The sequence below is a fragment of the Lactuca virosa genome, chromosome 3 (genome assembly GCF_052849685.1).
Source record: "Lactuca virosa cultivar CGN04683 chromosome 3, Lactuca_virosa_CGN04683_v6, whole genome shotgun sequence".
In the NCBI taxonomy this organism is placed as follows: Eukaryota; Viridiplantae; Streptophyta; class Magnoliopsida; order Asterales; family Asteraceae; genus Lactuca; species Lactuca virosa.
In genome coordinates, this window is record NC_136428.1 from 422,001,705 (window position 1) to 422,022,029 (window position 20,325).

Here is a 20,325-nt window from a genome sequence, read left to right on the forward strand (position 1 = left end):
ATGGTATAATATAATATATTAAGAAACATAAATAAAACTGTAAGAAAATAAATTAATCAATAAAGATATCTTGTTAAAAATCGAATAAGTATATATTTTATTATTTTTACGTAATTTAGGCGCGGAGAATATGCTTTGCGAGTGTTTGCCGGTGGGATATTATTTGTTTTGAATTATATTAGTTTATCAACAAAAATAAAAAATAATAATAAAATTGTGTTGCCTTTGACCTTTGAACCCAATGAGAGTCTTTATTTGTTGGATGGAATCAGATGATGAAACAATCATTCTTCTACACAAATCATCATCAACTAACTTTTAGCAACTGGGTTTCGCTTGTTTGATTAAGAAGTGCTGGGATTTTTTATTAGACTGTTGCAAATTCTTTAAAAACAAGTTTTGATCATGAGCATGGTGATATACTGATATGAGTCAGAGTTTTCTTCGAAGAATTGAGCTTTTCTTTTTCCTCTCTCAGAAGACAAGAATTGAAGAATTAGCAACTGTGATCAGATGATTTCTTATGATTGTTAACGAAAAGGTGAAAATCCCCAAAGGGTTTGCTCTGTGGTATTCATTTCCCCACATTCTGATTCATTCGAACGTTTTTGTATTATTGTATATTCCATCTTCGTTCTCTAGAGTCCAAAAATGTCCAAACACTTATCGTGCACACCAACTGTTTGCTTTTATGCAGGACTGAACATCAAAAGTTTTCGTGAAGAAAAGAGGTGTAAAATGGAGAAATTTGACGTTTTAGAAGAGATCTGTGATCCTGGATTAGAATCATTACGAATTTCATCAATGGATCATGATCAATCATCACCCACATTGAATTCAACACACAGTGGAAATTCAAATTCTTTTGCTTACTGTAGAACTAACTCAGAGACTACTTCAGTTTTTTCTGAGCAATTAACAGATGATTTTACTAGCTCCTCATCAGATAGAAATTCTCCAGTATGCTGGCCAGCTACAGGAAGATCACCTTATCAGCCAACCCTTTCAAGATTTGGTGGAATTAGGCATAATCACAGGCAAGATCTGAAACCTGCTGATTTTGGTGAGTTTTTTTTTTTATTGCAATTCAATTAGTTTATTCACAGAATTTTGATTTAAATTTCTTTGATCAGAGCTTGAAATGATGAAAGAAAGATTTTCAAAGCTTTTGTTGGGGGAGGATATGTCGGGTAGTGGGAAAGGAGTTTCAACTGCAGTTACTATCTCTAATGCTATCACAAATCTTTATGGTATGTATGTACATACATACTCTTCTCTCTAAAAGAATTGCATAAATTATATAAAAAAAGTAAATGAGGGCTAGAACCATTATATAGAAAAGTAAATGGATATTTGAATCTTTGTTGTAGTTTCTATGTTTGGTCAACACCAGAGGCTAGAACCATTATATATGGATAAAAAGATGATGTGGAAAAGGGAAATGACATGCTTATTATCCGTATGTGATTACATTGTTGAACAAATACCACCAATGCAACACTTACAAAATGGAGCATCCATGGAGGTAAACACCAAATAAAATTTTCTTTTTATTATTAAAGGTTTAAATACTTGTTTTATTATTGTGAACTAACCATCATTCTTTTAAAAATGCCAAATCCCCATTTGTTTATCGAAACAAGACATGACATGGGCTGCAAAAGACGTAATTGTCCTCCTCATCCTCATTGTCAAAAAGTAGCCCTAAATAAACACTTTAGTTTGCAAACATTAGCCATTAGATGATGGTTTTTTTTTTTTTTTTTTTTTTTTTGTGTGTGTCAAATTACAAGAAGTGAAATCACTTGTGAATTTTTATGAATTTTCCATTTTGAAAAAATTTTGATTGGATTTGGTTTTAATTTTTGTCAGACGATGTTTAGCAGGCTGAGATCAGACATAGATATCAACCTTCCCGCCTTAATTAAGCTTGATGCATTGCTCATAGTAAGCACATTCCTTAATCTTCTTGAAAACAAACACCTCTTTTTGCTTTATCTATATTAACTAATGAATAATTTCAAAGTATGATGCTATAATAAGAAAAGATATCTAAGTACAATGATATATTAAGGAAATAAAATAGAAAGTACATTGCTATTTCTTGCATTTATCCCTACGGAAACATGTATATTTTACAAAGTACAATTCCTTACTAAGAAAAAACGTAAGTACAATGATACTTGGAAAAAAAAATACAAAGTACATTGCTATTTCTTGCATTAGCGTCTACCAAAACATGTATATTTCTTAAAGTACAAGTCCCTAATAAGAAATAATTTGAAAGCACAATGCTACAATAAGGAAAAAAAACATATATACAACGATATAATAAGGAAACAATAGAAATTACATTGCTATTTCTTGCATTTAGCTTTGGTAAAATAATTTGAAAGTACAATGCTATAATTGTGAAAATTGAAGTAACAATGATATATTAAGGAAACAAAATAGAAAGTACATTGCTATTTCTCTCATTTATCCCTACTAAATCCTCTCTATTTCTATTTTAGGAAATACTAGAAAGTTTTCAAGAAACGGAATTTTGGTATGATGAACAAGGAAGCATATCGGGAAAGTCACTAAACGGATCATTCCGGAAGGTTCCTCAGCCTCACCGGAACGAAGAAAAGTGGTGGTTGCCGGTGCCTTGTGTCCCCTCCGGTGGTCTCTCGGAGGCGGCTAAAAAGCATTTGAGACAGAAACGTGATTCGGCCAATCAAATACATAAAGCAGCAATGGCCATAAATAGCAACCTACTTTCCGATATGGAAATCCCTCGTACGTATACTGCTTCCCTTCCTAAGGTTTGACTTTGACTTTCACCCTCTATTAATTTTCACTTTTGACCCTCTATAAAAAATGGGAATATTTTTCAAAGATTTTTACAAGTGTAACAATTATTTACACTCTTCTAAATCTTTTTTTAGAGTGGAAGAGCAAGTGTAGGTGATACAATATACCGATACATGACTTCAACAACCAAATTCTCCCCAGACTACCTCCTCGATTTGCTCAACATAACCTCTGAACATGAAGCACTTGAAATAGCGGATCGTGTAGAGGCGGCTATGTTCACATGGAGACAAAAAGCATCCTTAAACCATCCAAAAACATCATGGGACATAGTTAAGGAACACATGGAGGGGGACAAGAATGTAGTACTAGCCGAAAAAGCACATGTTTTGTTGTTTAGTTTGAAACAACGATTCCCCGAACTTGCACAAACAACATTAGACACGAGCAAGATTCAATACAATAAGGTGAGTTTGTGAAATGTTTTTGATACTAAATGGACATTTAGGTGTTGTTTCTTTTTGACAAAAGGGCAAAATGGTCGTTTTTCGAAAATGGGAAAATCTTAAGTTTGTGGAAAAAGTTGTTTTTCTTTTTCATTACTTGCAGACATTTAAGTTAACTTTTGACTTATTTCCATACAAAAGGGCAAAATGGTCATTTTACGAAAAAGGTCAAGATGGTAAGTTTGTGAAAAGTACATTATCTAACACAAGTTGATGATAGATACCGATGCAAACAATTATGGGCTAAATGAAAGAAATATTGATATACAAAAGCACGTTGTTATTTCTTGAATCTAACCCTAAAGTAAAAAAGTACATGGTAGGGGTGAGCATGGTGCGGTTTTAGGGCCAAACCGAACCGCAAACCGCAATGTGCGGTTTTTGAATTCTAGAAACCGTTGGGTGCGGTTTTTCAATGGTTCGGTTTTGCGGTTTTTGAGTGCGGTTTCGGTTTGTACCGGTTCGGTGTCGGTTTTAAACCGAGTCAAACATATGGTGTGGTTTTTTATGTTCACTGGTATGATTTTTTTAACCGTGATGCTCATGTGAAGATTTATGATTGTATGACATGGTGTCATTTCTTTTCCTCACATTTAGAAGCTACAATTTTGAGGTTTTTATGTTGTTTACTTCATCACTTCATTTGCAACCCATATTCCCAAACTTATTTTTTTTATTCAATTTGCGCTTAGAAGTTACAAGCTTGCAAGTTGTAGCACACATAGTGTTTACACTTTACACATAATCATTAAATCACAAACACAAAGTGACAAACTCATATATTAAACCTAATATCTAATTACTAATTGCCGTCAAGTTCAATATATAATATATGTATAAATTATAATTTATTAGTTTTTTAAATAATATGTATAATTGTATAATATAAATTAGTGATTTATTTTATTGTTAATAAGCTTGTGGTGCGGTTCGGTTTTGGTGGTTCGGTTTCTAGATAAAAACCGCACCGCACCAATAAAATCGGTTTTCAAAAAAATAAAATCTGCACCATCGGTTTTTGCGTCGGTTTCGGTTTTTCGGTTGCGGTTTTTGCGGTTTTTCTTTTATCGGTTCGGTTTTTGCTTACCCCTAGTAGATGGTTCAAAATATTTTCATAATCCGTTCAAACTTGTTTCTTATAAACTTTACGTTTTCTTTTTAGCATTTTTATAAGACCAATGCTTTTAAAAAGTCACTTATGTGATGTTTTTTTAAACATTCTAATTAATATCCGGTGTACATGTAGGATGTGGGACAAGCTATATTAGAAAGTTACTCAAGGGTTTTGGAAGGTTTAGCATTCAATATTGTTGGTTGGATTGAAGATGTATTATTTGTAGATAAATCCATGAGAAACAAAGAAGAGTGTTAGGTCTTGTTTTTGCAATTTGTAATATTTTGTATTTGTTTTGTCATTATATTTCAGCATGAGAAATAACCCTTTTTGGGGTTTATAACGATAGTTTGGTCTTACTTGTAACAATAATTACAAACAAAAATTATAGTATAAAAATTATTGAAGGTCATATAAATGCCACATCAGCAGATAATCCTTGAAGTTTCATCATACAATAATACTTAACCGGTGTCAGCGCACCAGCTTTGGTACGCAAATCAACAACCGCAGGGGCATGTCCGTAAAATGACCGCCACTTATTCTCAAGAACAACCGGATCTTGAGGCCTACGAAACCACACCACCTTTTTAGGAACCAAATCATCCACCTCGGATTTTTTTTTCCAAAAATGCCCTCCACGCCACCTCTCATACTTAAACACCCCACACAACCGCGCCTTATGTCCAGATGGGCCCACGTGAACCTCCGAACAATATTTACAAACTTTAGCCGAATAAACAATCATCAACTTCTCAACACCCGATCTAACCACCTCCCATGCCCTCAAAGTTCCTTCGGATAAGAAGATTCAACATCTCAACATTCAATTTTGTTTCTAGATATACCCTCGAGGTCAAAATCAAAATCAAAATCGGCACCTGCTTGCGGGTATTCGGTTGTAATCGAATCGTTGGTCGTGTTTGATCACATTTTGGAACATGGTTTATAGGTGGAATGTGTTTACTGGGACAAGAATGTCATTTAGACCTCCTTTGATCCATTCGTGAGGTTTATTCTTGGAATGACGTTTGTACCCATGGCAGGTTTTGATTGCGTGACCCTTCTCACCAATGTATACTTCTTCACAGAATCTGCAAAAATGAAAGATGGTGTTTTATCAATCATCAAACCAATAAATTGTATGTTGTTGCTATGTTGAAGAAACAAAAGGTATAATGAATGAGAGATATAGAATACTTGCAAGACCAGATGGGTATTACTTGGAGAAGAGTGGATACGCCTTGAATCAAAAGGCTTCTTGATCTTACGACAGCATAAGCAACAGGGATCATGTCTTTTACTGGATAATATTTGGATAGATTCTCGATCCTCTTCAGAATCATGGGCCTCAATTTCATCAAATCTACTTTTGGGTTTGGTTTGATCTGTACTGTCGGGTCATCCCAATTAACCCTTGTATCATCATTGTGTTATACCACAGTCTCCGATTCTTCATACCTGCCGATATGTATATACATAAATCTGAATCGGATTAAATTTGAGGCTCACACACAACAAAGAAATCGATATTGGAGACAGCAAAGAAAAAAATTGAGGCTCAAATCAGCAAAATCAAAACTTAGAGGTTCAATTCTTTGAGGCTCACACTCACATACACACAACAAAGAGATCGACATTGGGGTTGGTCATTATGCCCAAGAGCCGACAATTGTTCCAGAGGCAATTACATCACCTAATCTTTGGATATGACATGCATTCTTTGGTCCCGCTGGTGCAAACAACGACATCAATGTTCTAAACCAGTCGCCAGTATTTAACGATATCTATCTTGGAAAGTCGCACGATGTACCTTTTCAAGCAAATGGATAGCATATAAGCGTGGGTACTATCTTACTGACGGTGTATATATCCTCCCTTATCTGTTTTTGTGAAATCGTTTACATGTGCTATTGACGAAAAAAGAAAAAGGTTTAAAGAGACGCAAGAGTCAGTTAGAAAGGACGTGGAGCGAACATTTGATGTACTTAAGAGGCGTTGGCAAGTACTAGCAGTCGGGGCACGGTCATATGAAGTGAGAAGGTTGCAACACGTAATTTATGCGTGCATTATATTGCATAATATGATTCTTGAAGACGAATGAAGAGCGATATATCGATACAACGAAAATGAAGTTTTGCCAAATGTCGAAGGAGTAGCCATTGGTATGCAAGAGTATAGGGCAAATAGAAGAGAAGTACACAATCGCGACATTCATCACGCCCTTCGTGCTGATTTGGTGGAGCACGTTTACATTGCTCATATTCAGCCGCCGACAGAGTATTGGCACGATGATTTGTTTGACGAATTAGATGATGATTCGGATATGTTCATCGAGGGCGAGGATTCCGATGACGATAATGACGTTGATGAGAATGACGATGACGATGAGGTCGATGCCAAGGACAGTGATTCCCAATGACGTATTTTGTTTTTTTTTTAAATTCGTATATTAATTATGTTTTTTAGGTTGTGGTTTTTTAATATTTGTTGTTTTCTAGTATTTTTTTTAAATTTTTAATATTGCTTATTTTTTTGTATTTTTTAATGTTATTTTTAATTAATGAATTGGTTTTTATTTTTAATTAAATTTTATGTTTATTATTCATTTAAAAAAATTATAAATCATCAAAATCAATTAATTTTATTTAAAAAAAACAAAAAACAAAAAGTGAATGAAGTTTCCCGCACACTCCCTGGCTTTTGGTGAGGGAAAGGAAAGTGGGGGAAAGGTTGACGTGGTAGCGAAAAAGTGAGGGGAGTTTTCACACGTATCCTCCGGTCTTATGAAATATGAAGCAACTTTTTGCAAGGAAAATGGTTTTGAAAGTCCCATAGAAACAAAATCTTAAAAAAAATTACTGATAAAAAATTATAATTGTTGCAAAAAAATTTTTATAGGATACAACGGAAAATTCATCGATATATAAAAAAAAATTGTTTTTAACATTTTTTTTGGATAAGGACCATGAAAAGTAAAGTTTGCCAACGAATAGTGGTTTCGTGGCTTGTTGCAGAATTGATGGTTATTTGTAAAAAAAAATGCAAAATCATATAGGAATAACATAATGGTTAAATTTGTCTTTTTCCCTTAATTTTTTTGAACCCGTCCAAAATTTTCTACTAAGAACTGATTTTGTCCAATGCATTTTTTTTTTAAGAATTTGTTACAAAGTAATCATTTTTATACTTGGAACAAACCCAATTCCACTAGATTAAAAGGGGTTGAACTAAAATGTTTAAAGTGTAATACAACTGGTTTTGGGGTGGTATATTTGTAAATATATTCTTGTATTCGAGTCATCAATTCCAATGTGAGTTAGATTTTTTGCTGGCATTGGTTGTTTAACTGATTTTGATCTCACATAATACTTTTGGAATGCTTAGAAACTAACACAATGTTATCAATAAAGAGAATTTAGGGCATCTCTTATCTTGATAGGCTAGAATTTGCCTTTACACTCGAATGATCTACCATGATTTATACATCATGCATTAAAAGTTGTACTTTATATCTATGTAGGGATATGCACTTTTTTTATCATCATACATCAGTCAATGAACCACTTCTAAGCCTTAAAGGAGTAATGGGTTTCTTTGATGATGTTGTTGGAAAGGATTTGAGAGCTTCAATTTTCGGTTTGCATTTATCATAGTCTCCTTTGTTTTCTTCCAAACATTTCCTTAAATCTTCATTCACATCATTTCCTCTTCCACCATTGCCGCCACCACCACCACCACTCTTGACTTTCTCCGATCCACCATCATCCATCGTTGACTTAAATTCAGAAACCCCAAAAAGATCTGGGGTGTAAAATCAAGATCTTTTTCTCTCTATATATTCTTTATACACCCTACAAAAATAACAAACAATAGCCAAAAATTGCATCAAGATCAAGGATTGTCATCATGGAGATTCCTCAAACAATATTAATTTTATATAAAAGTCAAGAATCACCACAAATTTCTCAAAAGAATGTCAATTTTATATAAAAATCAAGAACTTGTTGTATAAAAATGAAGATTTGGGACATGGTTTCCAAAAGAATTAGAATCATACCAAAAATAAAGACTTTAGGACATGCGTTTCCGAAAATAAATTATAATTATACCAAAAGTAAAAATTTTGAACATGGGTTTCCCAAAATTAATTAGAATTCATAATGGGGCCTTGGAATTATATATAATTATGCCAAAAATCAAGAATTTGGACATGATTTCTCGAAATTAAAACAACAAACCATGATTTTAGGCATGGCTTTCTCGAAAACTTAGGATTCATACCCAAAATCAAGACTTTAGTGCGTGGGTTTCTGAATGAATTAAAGTTCATATTAAAATCAAAATCAAAATCATATTTAAAATCAAAAACTGGAACACAATGTTCCCAAAACAAGAAAATGCAGGTGAAAATTTCAGAAATTTTAATAAAAATGCAGGTGAAAATCAAGAACAGGGAACATTAATATATTTAAAATCCCTCGAAATTCTTCCCAAATCATAATTGCGAAGAAAAAAAAAAATCTGATGCAAGCAAAAATCAAGAACATCGAACAAATTTATGTAAAAACCTTTGAAATTTTCCCAAATCAAATTAGGGAACAAGGGCTTTCAACAAAATAATTTCTTCCATCATCTTACGAATCAGGAATTAACAAGCAAACAAAAATTCAGAAACTGCAGTAAAAATCAAGAACAGGGAACATCAATCTGTCTAAAATCCTCCCCAAATCAAAACTGGGAACAAGCGACAAAAAAAATATTTTCTTCGATCATAACAACAATCAAGAACATGCAGCATCAAATTCTCTCAAACCTCTTGAAATCTTTGTGAAATCAAAATTGGGGACACGGGTTTTCAAGAAACAATTTCTTTCCAATTTTCCCAGATAAGAAAATGAAATTGAACATTCGAAACTTACTCTGAATCGTTTTCAATGCGTATAAACACACGATTGTGATTATAGATGATGATAACGATGGCGATGAATGGAAGAAGAATCAATTTATGAAGAAATAATCACAGAATATGCAAGCTTCAACTGGCCCATAGCACCTTTTAGAGTGACAGCTCATATATTGTCACAATGAATTTTGTATTTTAACCAGAAATGTTATAGACTTATAGTGATGTGGGGTCTACTGTAATTCATACGTGACTATTTATTGGGATTATCAGGATAAATTACAAAAATAGTTCTTGTGGTTTAGAGCGATCGGTATGGGAATCCTTAACGGCGTTTTTCCTTACGTGTAAACGGCATAACGGGAGACCCCCCCTCCTCGTTATGTTTCTTCTCGTTGTCAAACGCCACTTTTGGAAAATTTGGAGGGTTCACGGTCAATTTAAGTAAAAAAAAAAAAAAAAAAAAAAAATTACACGAATGGTCCCTATAGTTTAGGGTACTTTGTGCGTTTGATCACTAACTTATTTTTTTAACTCGGAAGGTCCTTACTGTTTGTTTTTATTATGCGCTTGATCCCTGTCTTACCTAAAAATACTATTTTGCCCTTGATTATTTAATTTATTTAAATAAACACACCCCAACCTCACCCACCTTACCTTATGTAACGCCCCGATTCTCAGGTATTAATATTGTGGCTTTAATGTTCAAGTTTCAAGGTCTACTCGACGAGGATGCCCTGACTCGTCGAGTAGTAGCGGGTTTGAGACACGTGTTTAAGTGACCAACTCGCCGAGTCGGAAGACTGACTCGACGAGTTGGAGCTGGAGGGTGAAACCCTAATTTCCGGGGTTTGGCACCCTATTTAAATAATCATAAGCCTCCTTCAGCCTCTTTACAGTTCCTTGAGAGCTCAGCAAAACCCTAATACGGGTGTGTGTGCTCCATTGTGTGTTTTAAGCTTTGGAAGAGGATTCTTGGGGAAAAGAGCTTGGGGAAAACAAGTGGATTGAAGCAAGGAACTCGTGGGAATCAAGATCTACTTAAGTTGGCATCTTTTGGGAAGGTATTAAGCTGTTATCTTAACCTCCATTTCATTCTAGATCTCTTTTGGGTGGATTTTAGGGCTTTTCTAGTATAATAAGAAGCCATTCTTGGGTATAAGCTAAGATATGAAGTTGTAACTTCAGATCTGGACCTTCCTTGGACTCTAAGTCCATAAAGTTTCAGCTTTGGCAAGCATGAACCTTCCCTCTAGTGTGAGACTTCTTTGCAAGCTTGGTTTTTGTCATTTTAAGGCTTTAGAGCTTTGCATGCACGTAAAGTTTGCAAATTTACGTGATAAACATGCCTTAGAAGCTTGGATCTGTAATCTGGAACCTTGCCATGGCTTAAAAAGCGTCTGCATGGATAAAGGTCTGCAAGGACTCGACGAGTTGATGAACAACTCGGCGAGTCCGTTGAAGATGGTCATGAACTCGACGAGTTGATGAACAACTCGGCGAGTCCGTTGAAGATTGCCTTGAACTCGACGAGTCGTTCGAAGAATCGGCGAGTCGGCTAGGGTTTCTCCCAATTCTTGGACACGTATGAACTCGGCGAGTTAAAGGGGAACTCGACGAGCCAATCAAGGATTTCACGACTTCTCGAGTTCAGGAAGGACTCGACGAGTCGGTGAACTACACTCAACGAGTCGAGTCAACATGGACTGTTGACTTTGATTGTGGACTTTGACTTTGACCAAGAGTTGACCAGTTGTCTTCTGAGGGTATTTTTGTAATTTGGAAACTTATGCAAAAGGGTTTTATGGTAGCTATAGGTGGGGGAGTTCGCGTGGGTGATCCGGGAGTCGAGCTTTCTAGTTTCCAACGACAGTTGCGAGGTGAGTTATCCTCACTATACTAAGGGGTCTAAGGCACCAAGGCCGGCCCATTGGATATGTTATCCTAGCAGTGTTAGATGTTGAGTATGAGTTAGTGTTGCATGTTAGTGGTTATTCCAGTTAGGTAGATCTGTAGGACTACCTATGATGTTATATGATTATTGCATGCTCAGTAGTTATGTTATATGTTACATGTTATGTGGGATGGGTTGAGGTTGTACTGCTCCGTGCGGTAGCCAACAAACCCTAGAGTATTCCAGATATGAGCTGAGGGCCAGGCAAGGCATTCCACACTCATATTGAGGACTCGAGAGCATTCCAGATACGAGCTGAGGGCCCGGTAGGCATTCCAGACTCGTACTGAGGGCTCGATGGCATTCCAGATACGAGCTGAGGGCCCGGTAGGCATTCCAGACTCGTACTGGGGGCCCAGGGGTAATCCAGCTCGTAAAGTTGTGGACCCATTGTATGCTGTTTCAGTTTGTTATGATATGCTATTACTGATATGGTTATGTGGACTGTATGTGTATCGGTATTTTGGGGGTAACTCACTAAGCTTTCGGGCTTACAGTTTCAGTTTATTGTTTCAGGTACATCAGGGGATCGCGGTAAGGCGAAGGCATGATTGTACAACTCCTCATATTATGTTTATGTTTATGGGAATACTCTGATAAATAATATTTTGAAAACAAAGTTGTAAGGTTTTGATGAACTTGGCATGTTTTAAAAGTTTAAATTGGTTTGAAATTTTTGGGTGTTACAAGTTGGTATCAGAGCCTTGGTTTGAGTAAATTGGAGGAACACTCGTGTGAATCCAGTCTCAAATCAAGGAAAGATTTTCAAAATGATTTTTAAATGGTTTTCAAAATAAGTAAAAGAGGATGCGAAGTGTACGATCAGCCGGAGCCAGTAAGTAGACCCCAAAATACCATACAAGTTATTGGATATTATGTGATATGTTAGAACAACATGCTAGTAATAAGATAGGGATCCTCAGGAATCGTATGATAGAATTGCCTGATCTTTGATGCCTTATCTTATTTAGAGTACCTCAATTGATTGTTTGTGACTCTTTCGCGTGTGAACTAACTATTGGGTGAATACTTAAAGTCACATGCTACATGGGTTAAATGGTCTTAGGGTAAGGGATTTGGTCCTGCTGCGCAGCTCTTGTCTGAGTCCAACCGTTGTGGGATTAAATCTTTTAGTCTAAGATCGTTTAAGCCGTGCGGTATGTGATTGTATTCATGCAATAGTTAACTGGCACCAATGGAGGGTCGTGTGGCAGTCGGTGGATGGGTGGGTAGTGAGAGGCCGAGAGGCCAGTTATGAGATATTTAGCATTCCTCTAGGAAGTGAGGATTTATCGCTCGCTATGTATATATTGTAGGGTGTTGTGGTGATACTTGAGACAAATATGGGTAGGTGTGGAAGGTAGTATGGGCTCGTACTACTGAAAGCACATGACCCATATGCGTATCAAGGAAGTCACAACCCCTAGGGTATGGTTGGGAGTAGGTTCCCCTTCGTGTATGCGGATTATCTGATATCTTTATGGTATATGTTCAGTATGGTGATGGCGAATCGATTTGAGGCGGGACCCGGATCAGGATCGGGAGCGAGTGGCCAGGATAGGCCGGTATTGTCCGTCGATCAGATACGGGAGATGATTTCTGTGGAGGTTTCTCAGATTTTGCGAGAAGAATTGTTCGGTGTCGTGGACCGGGTCACCGCCAGGGTGATCGCCAAGTTCGAGGAGCAAATTGCAGCGTTGCAATCTGTGAGAGATGTTGCTACCGGGATGACTACTGGGGGAGTGTCGGTGGTGGGGTCACAACTAGGAAAGAGGAGGAGGGACTTTTAAGCAGAGGACGAAGAGTTGGAGACAGCTAACCCAAGTACTGGAAGTCAGGAGGGTCAGGAGGTGTGTGGCAAGTGTGGGGGAACCCACAGATTTGCTTGTCACAAATTGAGGTGCTACAAGTGCAGGGATAGAGGGCATGTGCAACGGGATTGCAAGAAGGATCAGATATGCTTTCACTGTCACCAGCCAGATCATTTCAGGTCCAGCTGTCCTGCGTTGAGGATGGAAGGAATTCAGATTCCAGTGGTCATCGTTCCTCAGGAGGTCAAGGTCGAGCCGCAAGAAGTCTCTGGTATGTAATTGGAAAATCCCATTCTGTAATAATATTGTGGTCAAGTCGTCCGTGATCGGTGTTTATTTTGTCTTGGAATATTGTTGAGTATGGATAAGCAGTAATTTCGGGTTAGTTGCATGTTCTGTCCGATCTATGTGTTGCGGAGTTTCATGAGTCGTTAGGCCATTGGAGGTGTCAGGAGAAATTTATTATCCAAGGATTATAGGTGATTAGAGTTCAGGGGTTCATTAGAGGATGGGAAGTAGAGTGGTTGATTAGAATTTTATCACCTATGGAAAGGGTTGTGCCTTTTCAGTTTTTCTAGCTCGAAGGAGTGACCAGGCTTGTGACCCCAAGCTCGGGCTATATTCCAGCTCGGGGTCAGTTGGTTGCAGGGATTGGCGATATTATTTTAGTGCAGGTGGGGCGAGGTGGCATAAGTATTTTATGAGGTCCGGTTTGCCTTGGATCTCTTGTATCAGGTGGTAAGGATTGATTGTGCGAGCTATTGCAATTTTGGGATTTTAGACTATGTCTTGGGAATATTTTGTAGCCCGGTTTAGGGAAGAGGTTGCTTCAGCTACTGCAGTTCAGCTATGAACGTTTGAGCGGGAAACTTGTTTGGAACACCTTTGGAAAAGGAGGTAGTATGTGGGAGGTCTGCGGTTAGGGTCCCACAGAAGGGTTATTCAGCATTGCCAGGGATCAGTGGTTTTGGCAACCGTTCGTGATTGACGGACGAAAGCACCAAGGGAAGTAGCTCGTCGCCGAGGTATTAGTTGGAGTATTTTGATGGGTTTTGAGCATTCTAACACTTCCTAAGTGTACATGCAACCCTAATAACCTTGGATCTATGTTTGTCTAATTATCATGCAAAGTTGAATTCCAAGGTTATATTCCTATCTAGCATACATGGGGAACATTTTTAACTTGAACGAAAGATAGAATAACTTACCTTGTTGTTGATTATGATCCTTGAAACCTTGTGAGCCTAGCACCCCAAGTGTGATGCCTCAAATGCTTCACACAACACCAAATGCAAAGGAGTAAACTTTGAGAGAATCTTACACTTGCAAAATCGGCTCTAGCCCTCTTGTTTCTTAGTGTCCCCGATTTTGGGGAGAACACCTTTGTTTATATAGTGTGTTGCATTAGGTAAACCCTAATGTAACATGACTCTTCATTTCATGATCCATGGGTTAACTCCATGGAGCATCCTATGGGTGGAACCCAACTTGATAATCCATGGAGCCTCTTAGCCCACTATATAAGATATGGAAGATTTACATAATCTACCCATATATTTAATTAGTTATCTTTTGATCACTTAATTAATTCTTGATCAAACTAATTAAATAAAATTATTAATATATTAGAACTTATAATATATTAATAAACCATAAGTGTTATTTCTCTCATTTTAGTTTATCCAATTGCATGGTGCCATGCAACCCAAATGGACCATGCCGGGTCAGGTCAAGTACATACCAGAAATAGTTATGGACTTAGTGATGGGTTTTGAGCATTCTAACACTTCCTAAGTGTACATGCAACCCTAATAACCTTGGATCTATGTTTGTCTAATTATCATGCAAAGTTGAATTCCAAGGTTATATTCCTATCTAGCATACATGGGGAACAAATTTTAACTTGCATGAAAGATAGAATAACTTACCTTGTTGTTGCTTATGATCCTTGAAACCTTGTGAGCCTAGCACCGCAAGTGTGATGCCTCAAATGCTTCACACAACACCAAATGCTTTTGGAATGACTTTAGAGAGAATACACACTTCTAAAATCGGCCTAGCCCTCTTGTTTCTTATGTGTGCCGATTTTGGTGGAGAATGAGTTTCTTATATAGTGTTGACACATCTAGGGTTACACCATGTAAACCCTAATGTGTCATGACTCTTCATTTCCATGACCCATGGGTTTGTAACTCCCATGGAGCATCCATGGAGCATCCTATGGGTGGAACCCAACTTGATAATCCATGGAGCCTCTTAGCCCACTATATAAGATATGGAAGATTTACATAATCTACCCATATATTTAATTAGTTATCTTTTGATCACTTAATTAATTCTAAATTAATCCTGATCAAACTAATTAAATAATATTATTAATATATTAGAACTTATAATATATTAATAAACTATAAGTGTTATTTCTCTCATTTTAGTTTATCCAATTGCATGGTGCCATGCAACCCAAATGGACCATGCCGAGTCGGGTCAAGTACATACCAGAAATAGTTATGGACTTAGACACCTTATCCAACAGTCTCCCACTTGGATAAGTCTAATAACTATAACTGCAATACTTCAGGAACCGATCGGCAATCGTAGCTCTTTCAAGGTCTCTCGGAACTGAGAAGATGATGATACGCCATTTAAGATAAGTGATCATATAATCCTCTGTTCTAGATATCAGCCGGATAAATACATGGAACAATGTCTTACTTATTGTCCAGCAGTTTGTTTCCCGATTTCCGATTTGTTTGACAAAGAACTTAATTGAACACATCAACTTAGTTCTGACCGAGCCCGGTACATAGGTCAAAACAAAATCATCGAGGGGCCCAGATATCAGCTTCTAATCCAAGAAGGAACAGATAAACTTCGACTCATATGTTTGTTCTACTACTCATTGAATTATACACAAGAGCACGTTTTATAACATCGAGTTACCAATACGTTTTCGTACAATCAATGCATAACCAACTCATAAGTAACAAATCATATATCTAGGTTTGAAGACTTATATGATATTACCGTCTCACGATCACTCGAGATAAATTCCATGAAGTGATTCCAGTGAGCGTGGGTTGAGTCCAATGCTCAGAACTTATGAGCACTCATGAGTGTTGTAGCCATGTCCAACAACTTAGACCTCTGCAACCAATCATGACAGTCTTGATTCATACCTACTTCCGACATATGACCGACTGTGGAGGTTCGAATAATATGATATACCAAACATAATTATTCTGGAAGTCAAAACATGCAAAAGAAATATAGTAAACGATCGACAAGAGATAGCAACACTTTACTCATAAATAAAACACCTTTTATTCATCATCTAATGTCAATTACACTTTACAAATTTCAAGGTTATCTAACTACTAAATCTAATATCATCCTTCAGCCCTATGCTCCGAGCATGCTGGAGATGCTTAACCCGAGTCAGTCCCTTCGTGAGGGGATCTGCTGGATTCTCATCCGATGATACCCTCTTTGCCACGAGGAGTCCTTCTTCTATTCGATGTCTGATGAAATGGTATTTTCTGTCGATGTGTCTGGATCTCCCGTGATCCCTTGGTTCCTTGGCTAAGGCAACTGCACTTTCACTATCACAGAAAATTTCCATTGGCTCTTTAATAGCTGGTACAACTCCAAGGTCTCCAATGAAGTTCTTCAGCCATATCGCCTCCTTTGCTGCCTCGCTAGCTGCTATATACTCTGATTCGCAAGTTGAATCAGCCACCGTCTCTTGCTTGGAACTCTTCCAAGAAATTGCTCCTCCGTTTAAGGTAAAGACCCAGCCTGACTGAGAGCGGAAATTATCCCTATCAGTCTGAAAGCTAGCATCACTATACCCTACAACTCTCAAGTCTTCACTCCCACCGAGGGTAAGGACCCAGTCCTTAGTCCTCCGTAGGTACTTGAGGATATTGTTTACCGCAGTCCAGTGTGCCTTGCCAGGGTTCCCCTGATACCTGCTAACCATGCTCAAAGCAAAGGCTACATCAGGTCGAGTACACGTCATAGCATACATGATCGATCCTACAGCCGAAGCATAAGGTATTCGACTCATTTCTGCTATCTCAGCCTCAGTACTAGGGCTTTGTGTCTTACTCAATCTGGCGTTACTCTGGATGGGTAACTCTCCTTTCTTGGAGTCCTGCATGCCGAATTTCTTCAGCACCTTATCCAAGTAGGTATTCTGACTAAGTCCAATTAGTCTTTTACTCCGGTCTCTCAAGATCCTTATCCCTAGAATATAGGCAGCTTCTCCTAGGTCCTTCATAGAGAAACACTTCCCAATCCAGGACTTAACTTCCTGCAGAGTTGGGATGTCATTTCCTATGAGTAGTATGTCATCCACATACAATACCAAAAAACTAACTATACTCCCACTAGCCTTGACATATACACAGGATTCATCTTCACTCCTAGAAAAGCCAAATTCTTTGACTTTCTCATCAAAGCAAAGATTCCATCTGCGAGGTGCTTGCTTTAACCCATAAATGGATTTCTCAAGCTTACACACTCTATTAGGGTACTCTGTATTGACAAAACCCTCTGGCTGACTCATGTAAACATCCTCAGCCAACTTTCCATTAAGGAAAGCGGTTTTGACATCCATTTGCCATATTTCATAGTCATGAAATGCAGCTATGGCTAACAGAACCCTAATAGACTTAATCTTGGCCACTGGAGAAAAGGTCTCATCATAATCAACTCCTGGAGTTTGTGAGAAACCCTTTGCAACCATTCGTGCCTTATAAGTGTGTACATTACCATCCATGTCAGTCTTCTTCTTGAAGATCCATTTGCACCCTACAGTCTTACGACCTGGTACATTCTCAACCAAGTTCCAAACTTGATTGTCATACATGAACTGTATCTCGCTGTCCATTGCCTCTTTCCACTTGGCTGACTCAGGGCCTGCCATGGCTTCCGCGTAACTGTTAGGTTCATCCAGACCTATCAGTGTCTCATCACTGATAAGTGTATCACCTTCCGCAGTAATATGGAATCCATAGTAATGCTCAGGTGCATTCCTAACCCTTGTGGAACGCCTCAGAGGTACAGACTTGTCAATTGGCTCAACAGGAGTTTCCTCCTCAAGTTGAGTGCTAGGGTTTGAAGTTCCTTCACCACTTGACTCTTGAATTTCTTCAAGGTCAACTTGCCTCCCACTGTCTCCTTGGCTTATGAACTCTCTCTCGAAAGAAAGAAAGCCCTCCTAGCTACAAAGACCACATTCTCACTAGGTCTGTAGAAGAGGTAACCAAAGGATTTCTGTGGGTAGCCGATGAAAATACACCTCTCACTTCGAGGTTCGAGCTTATCATGAGTCTCGCGTCTCACGAAAGCCTCGCAACCCCAAATCTTAATGTGATCTAGTTTGGGTACTTTACCAGTCCACATCTCATGAGGAGTTTTGGCAACTTTCTTTGTGGGAACTAGATTAAGGATATGGGCGGCAGTCTCTACGGCATACCCCCAAAATGAGATTGGTAGCGAAGCTCGACTCATCATGGAACGAACCATATCCAACAAGGTTCGATTACGCCTCTCAGCTACACCATTCAACTGCGGTGTCCTGGGGGTGTCAATTGTGAGACAATCCCACATTCCCTAAGATAGTCGAGGAACTCTGAACTAAGATACTCACCACCTCGATCGGATCGAAGCATCTTAATGTTCCTGCCCAATTGATTCTCGACTTCCTGTTTAAACTCTTTAAACCTCTCAAAAGTCTCTGACTTATGCTTGATTAAGTAGACATATCCATATCTACTGTAATCATCAGTAAAAGTCAAATAATAACGATTAGCATCCCTTGTGGCATGTTTGAAGGGCCCACACACATCCGTGTGTATAAGATCCAACAAACCTTCACCCCTCTCACAAGAACCTGTGAAGGGTGACTTTGCCATTTTTCCAAGTAAGCATGATTCGCAACTATCATCTGACTTTAGGTCAAATGACTCCAATACTGCATCCTTTTAGAGTTGGCCTATGCGTTTCTTGCTTATATGTCCAAGACGACAATGCCATAATGATGCTTTATCCAAGTTATTATCATTAACAGAATCAATACACAATACATTATTTCCTAAGTTATCAACCACAGATACAGTTTCATACACACCATCACAAGGTAATGCTTTAAAATAAAGAAAATTATTAAAGAAAGCATTAATCGAACCAACTTCATTATCAAATGAAAAGGTGAAACCTTGTTTATACAATGTATGAAAGGAAATAATATTTCTTGCCATTTCTGGCGAATAACAACATTTATTCAAATCTAAACTAAACCCACTACTTAGCGATAAAGTATAAACTCCAATCTTGGTAACAGGTAAAGCTTTCCTATTCCCCATGATTATGTTTATTCTTCCATGCTCCACATTCTCACTTCTTCTTAGTCCCTGCAAATCAGAACAGATATGAATACCACAACCGGTATCAAGGACCCAAGAGTTAGAATGGGGTGAGTTATTAGATAAGATAGTGTAAATACCTGCATGGTTGGGTTTAACTTTCCCATCCTTCACATCTTGCTGGTACTTTGGGCAGTTCCGCTTCCAATGTGACTTTTCATGGCAATAGAAGCATTCAACCTCTTTAGGGTCAGAAGAAGGAGTGACGAAACCTTTCTTGGTTCCACTTGAAGAAGAGCCATCAAGGGTCCTAGCCTTGGTACCCTTCGAAGAGCTCTTCCTCTTCTTCCCTCGATCTTTCCCGATTGCCAAAACCGGGGCGGAGTTTGGAGTAGGAGTGTTAACAACCGACTTACCCTTAAGACCTGTTTCTGCGGTCTTGAGGAGTCCCTGAAGTTTGCTGAGTGTGACCTCTTCCTTATTCATGTGATATGTCATGCGGAATTGATCATAGCACGATGGTAAGGAGTGCAAAATGATATCTATTGCAAGCTCCTCAGGGAAGTTCACATTAAGCTTCAGCAACCGATCCACATACCTTTGCATTTTCTGCATGTGGCTCGTGACGGATTCCCCGTCCTTCATCATGGTTGTTATGATAGAGCATATGATTTCATACCTCTCTTGTCGTGCACTTTGATGGTATCTTTCCATCAGATCTTGGTGCATTTCAAAAGGGTAGAAGTCCTCATAGGACTTTTGGAGTTCCGCTGTCATGGTGGCCAACATGATGCATGCCACTTTTGTAGCATCCCTTTCATGTGCCCGGAAGTCAGCGATCTCCTGGGGAGTTGCAGTGGTCTCATC

The 20,325-nt window shown here is 38.1% G+C and overlaps 1 protein-coding gene, 1 long non-coding RNA gene and 1 pseudogene across 4 annotated transcripts; 1 reads left to right on the forward strand and 2 right to left on the reverse strand.

Moving 5' to 3' along the window:
• The first annotated feature begins 260 nt into the window (after window positions 1-260).
• Window positions 261-4,762, forward strand: LOC145167828 (rop guanine nucleotide exchange factor 3-like). Of its 2 annotated transcripts, none has more exons than XM_079087082.1 (8): window positions 261-570; window positions 698-1,063; window positions 1,134-1,250; window positions 1,371-1,525; window positions 1,873-1,947; window positions 2,514-2,807; window positions 2,931-3,263; window positions 4,549-4,762. In XM_079087082.1, exons 2-8 carry the CDS (start codon window positions 739-741, stop codon window positions 4,672-4,674), a joined length of 1,425 nt encoding a protein of 474 aa, XP_078943208.1. In that variant the 5' UTR covers window positions 261-570; window positions 698-738; the 3' UTR covers window positions 4,675-4,762. The 2 variants fall into 2 exon arrangements, with proteins under 2 accessions (XP_078943208.1, XP_078943207.1); XM_079087081.1 differs by having other exon boundaries at window positions 262-541.
• A 26-nt stretch (window positions 4,763-4,788) lies between these two features.
• Window positions 4,789-6,121, reverse strand: LOC145167829 (APO protein 4, mitochondrial-like; annotated as a pseudogene). The gene is made up of 2 exons (XR_013741457.1): window positions 5,617-6,121; window positions 4,789-5,510 (listed from the first exon to the last, which is right to left on the reverse strand). The product of XR_013741457.1 is annotated as an APO protein 4, mitochondrial-like (transcript).
• Window positions 6,122-7,817: 1,696 nt separating this feature from the next.
• Window positions 7,818-9,477, reverse strand: LOC145167830 (uncharacterized). The gene is made up of 2 exons (XR_013741458.1): window positions 9,339-9,477; window positions 7,818-8,270 (listed from the first exon to the last, which is right to left on the reverse strand). It is a non-coding gene; the product is annotated as an uncharacterized LOC145167830 (long non-coding RNA).
• Window positions 9,478-20,325: the final 10,848 nt, after the last annotated feature.

What these genes read in the sequence shown, in the direction of transcription:
- LOC145167828 (XM_079087082.1), top strand. Translation starts at nt 739, where the DNA reads ATGGAGAAATTTGACGTTTTAGAAGAGATCTGTGATCCTGGATTAGAA. An exon ending in TGCTATCACAAATCTTTATG is followed by an intron (nt 1,251 to 1,370) that starts GTATGTATGTAC and finishes TCTTTGTTGTAG; the next exon opens with TTTCTATGTTTGGTCAACAC. An exon ending in ATACTGCTTCCCTTCCTAAG is followed by an intron (nt 2,808 to 2,930) that starts GTTTGACTTTGA and finishes ATCTTTTTTTAG; the next exon opens with AGTGGAAGAGCAAGTGTAGG.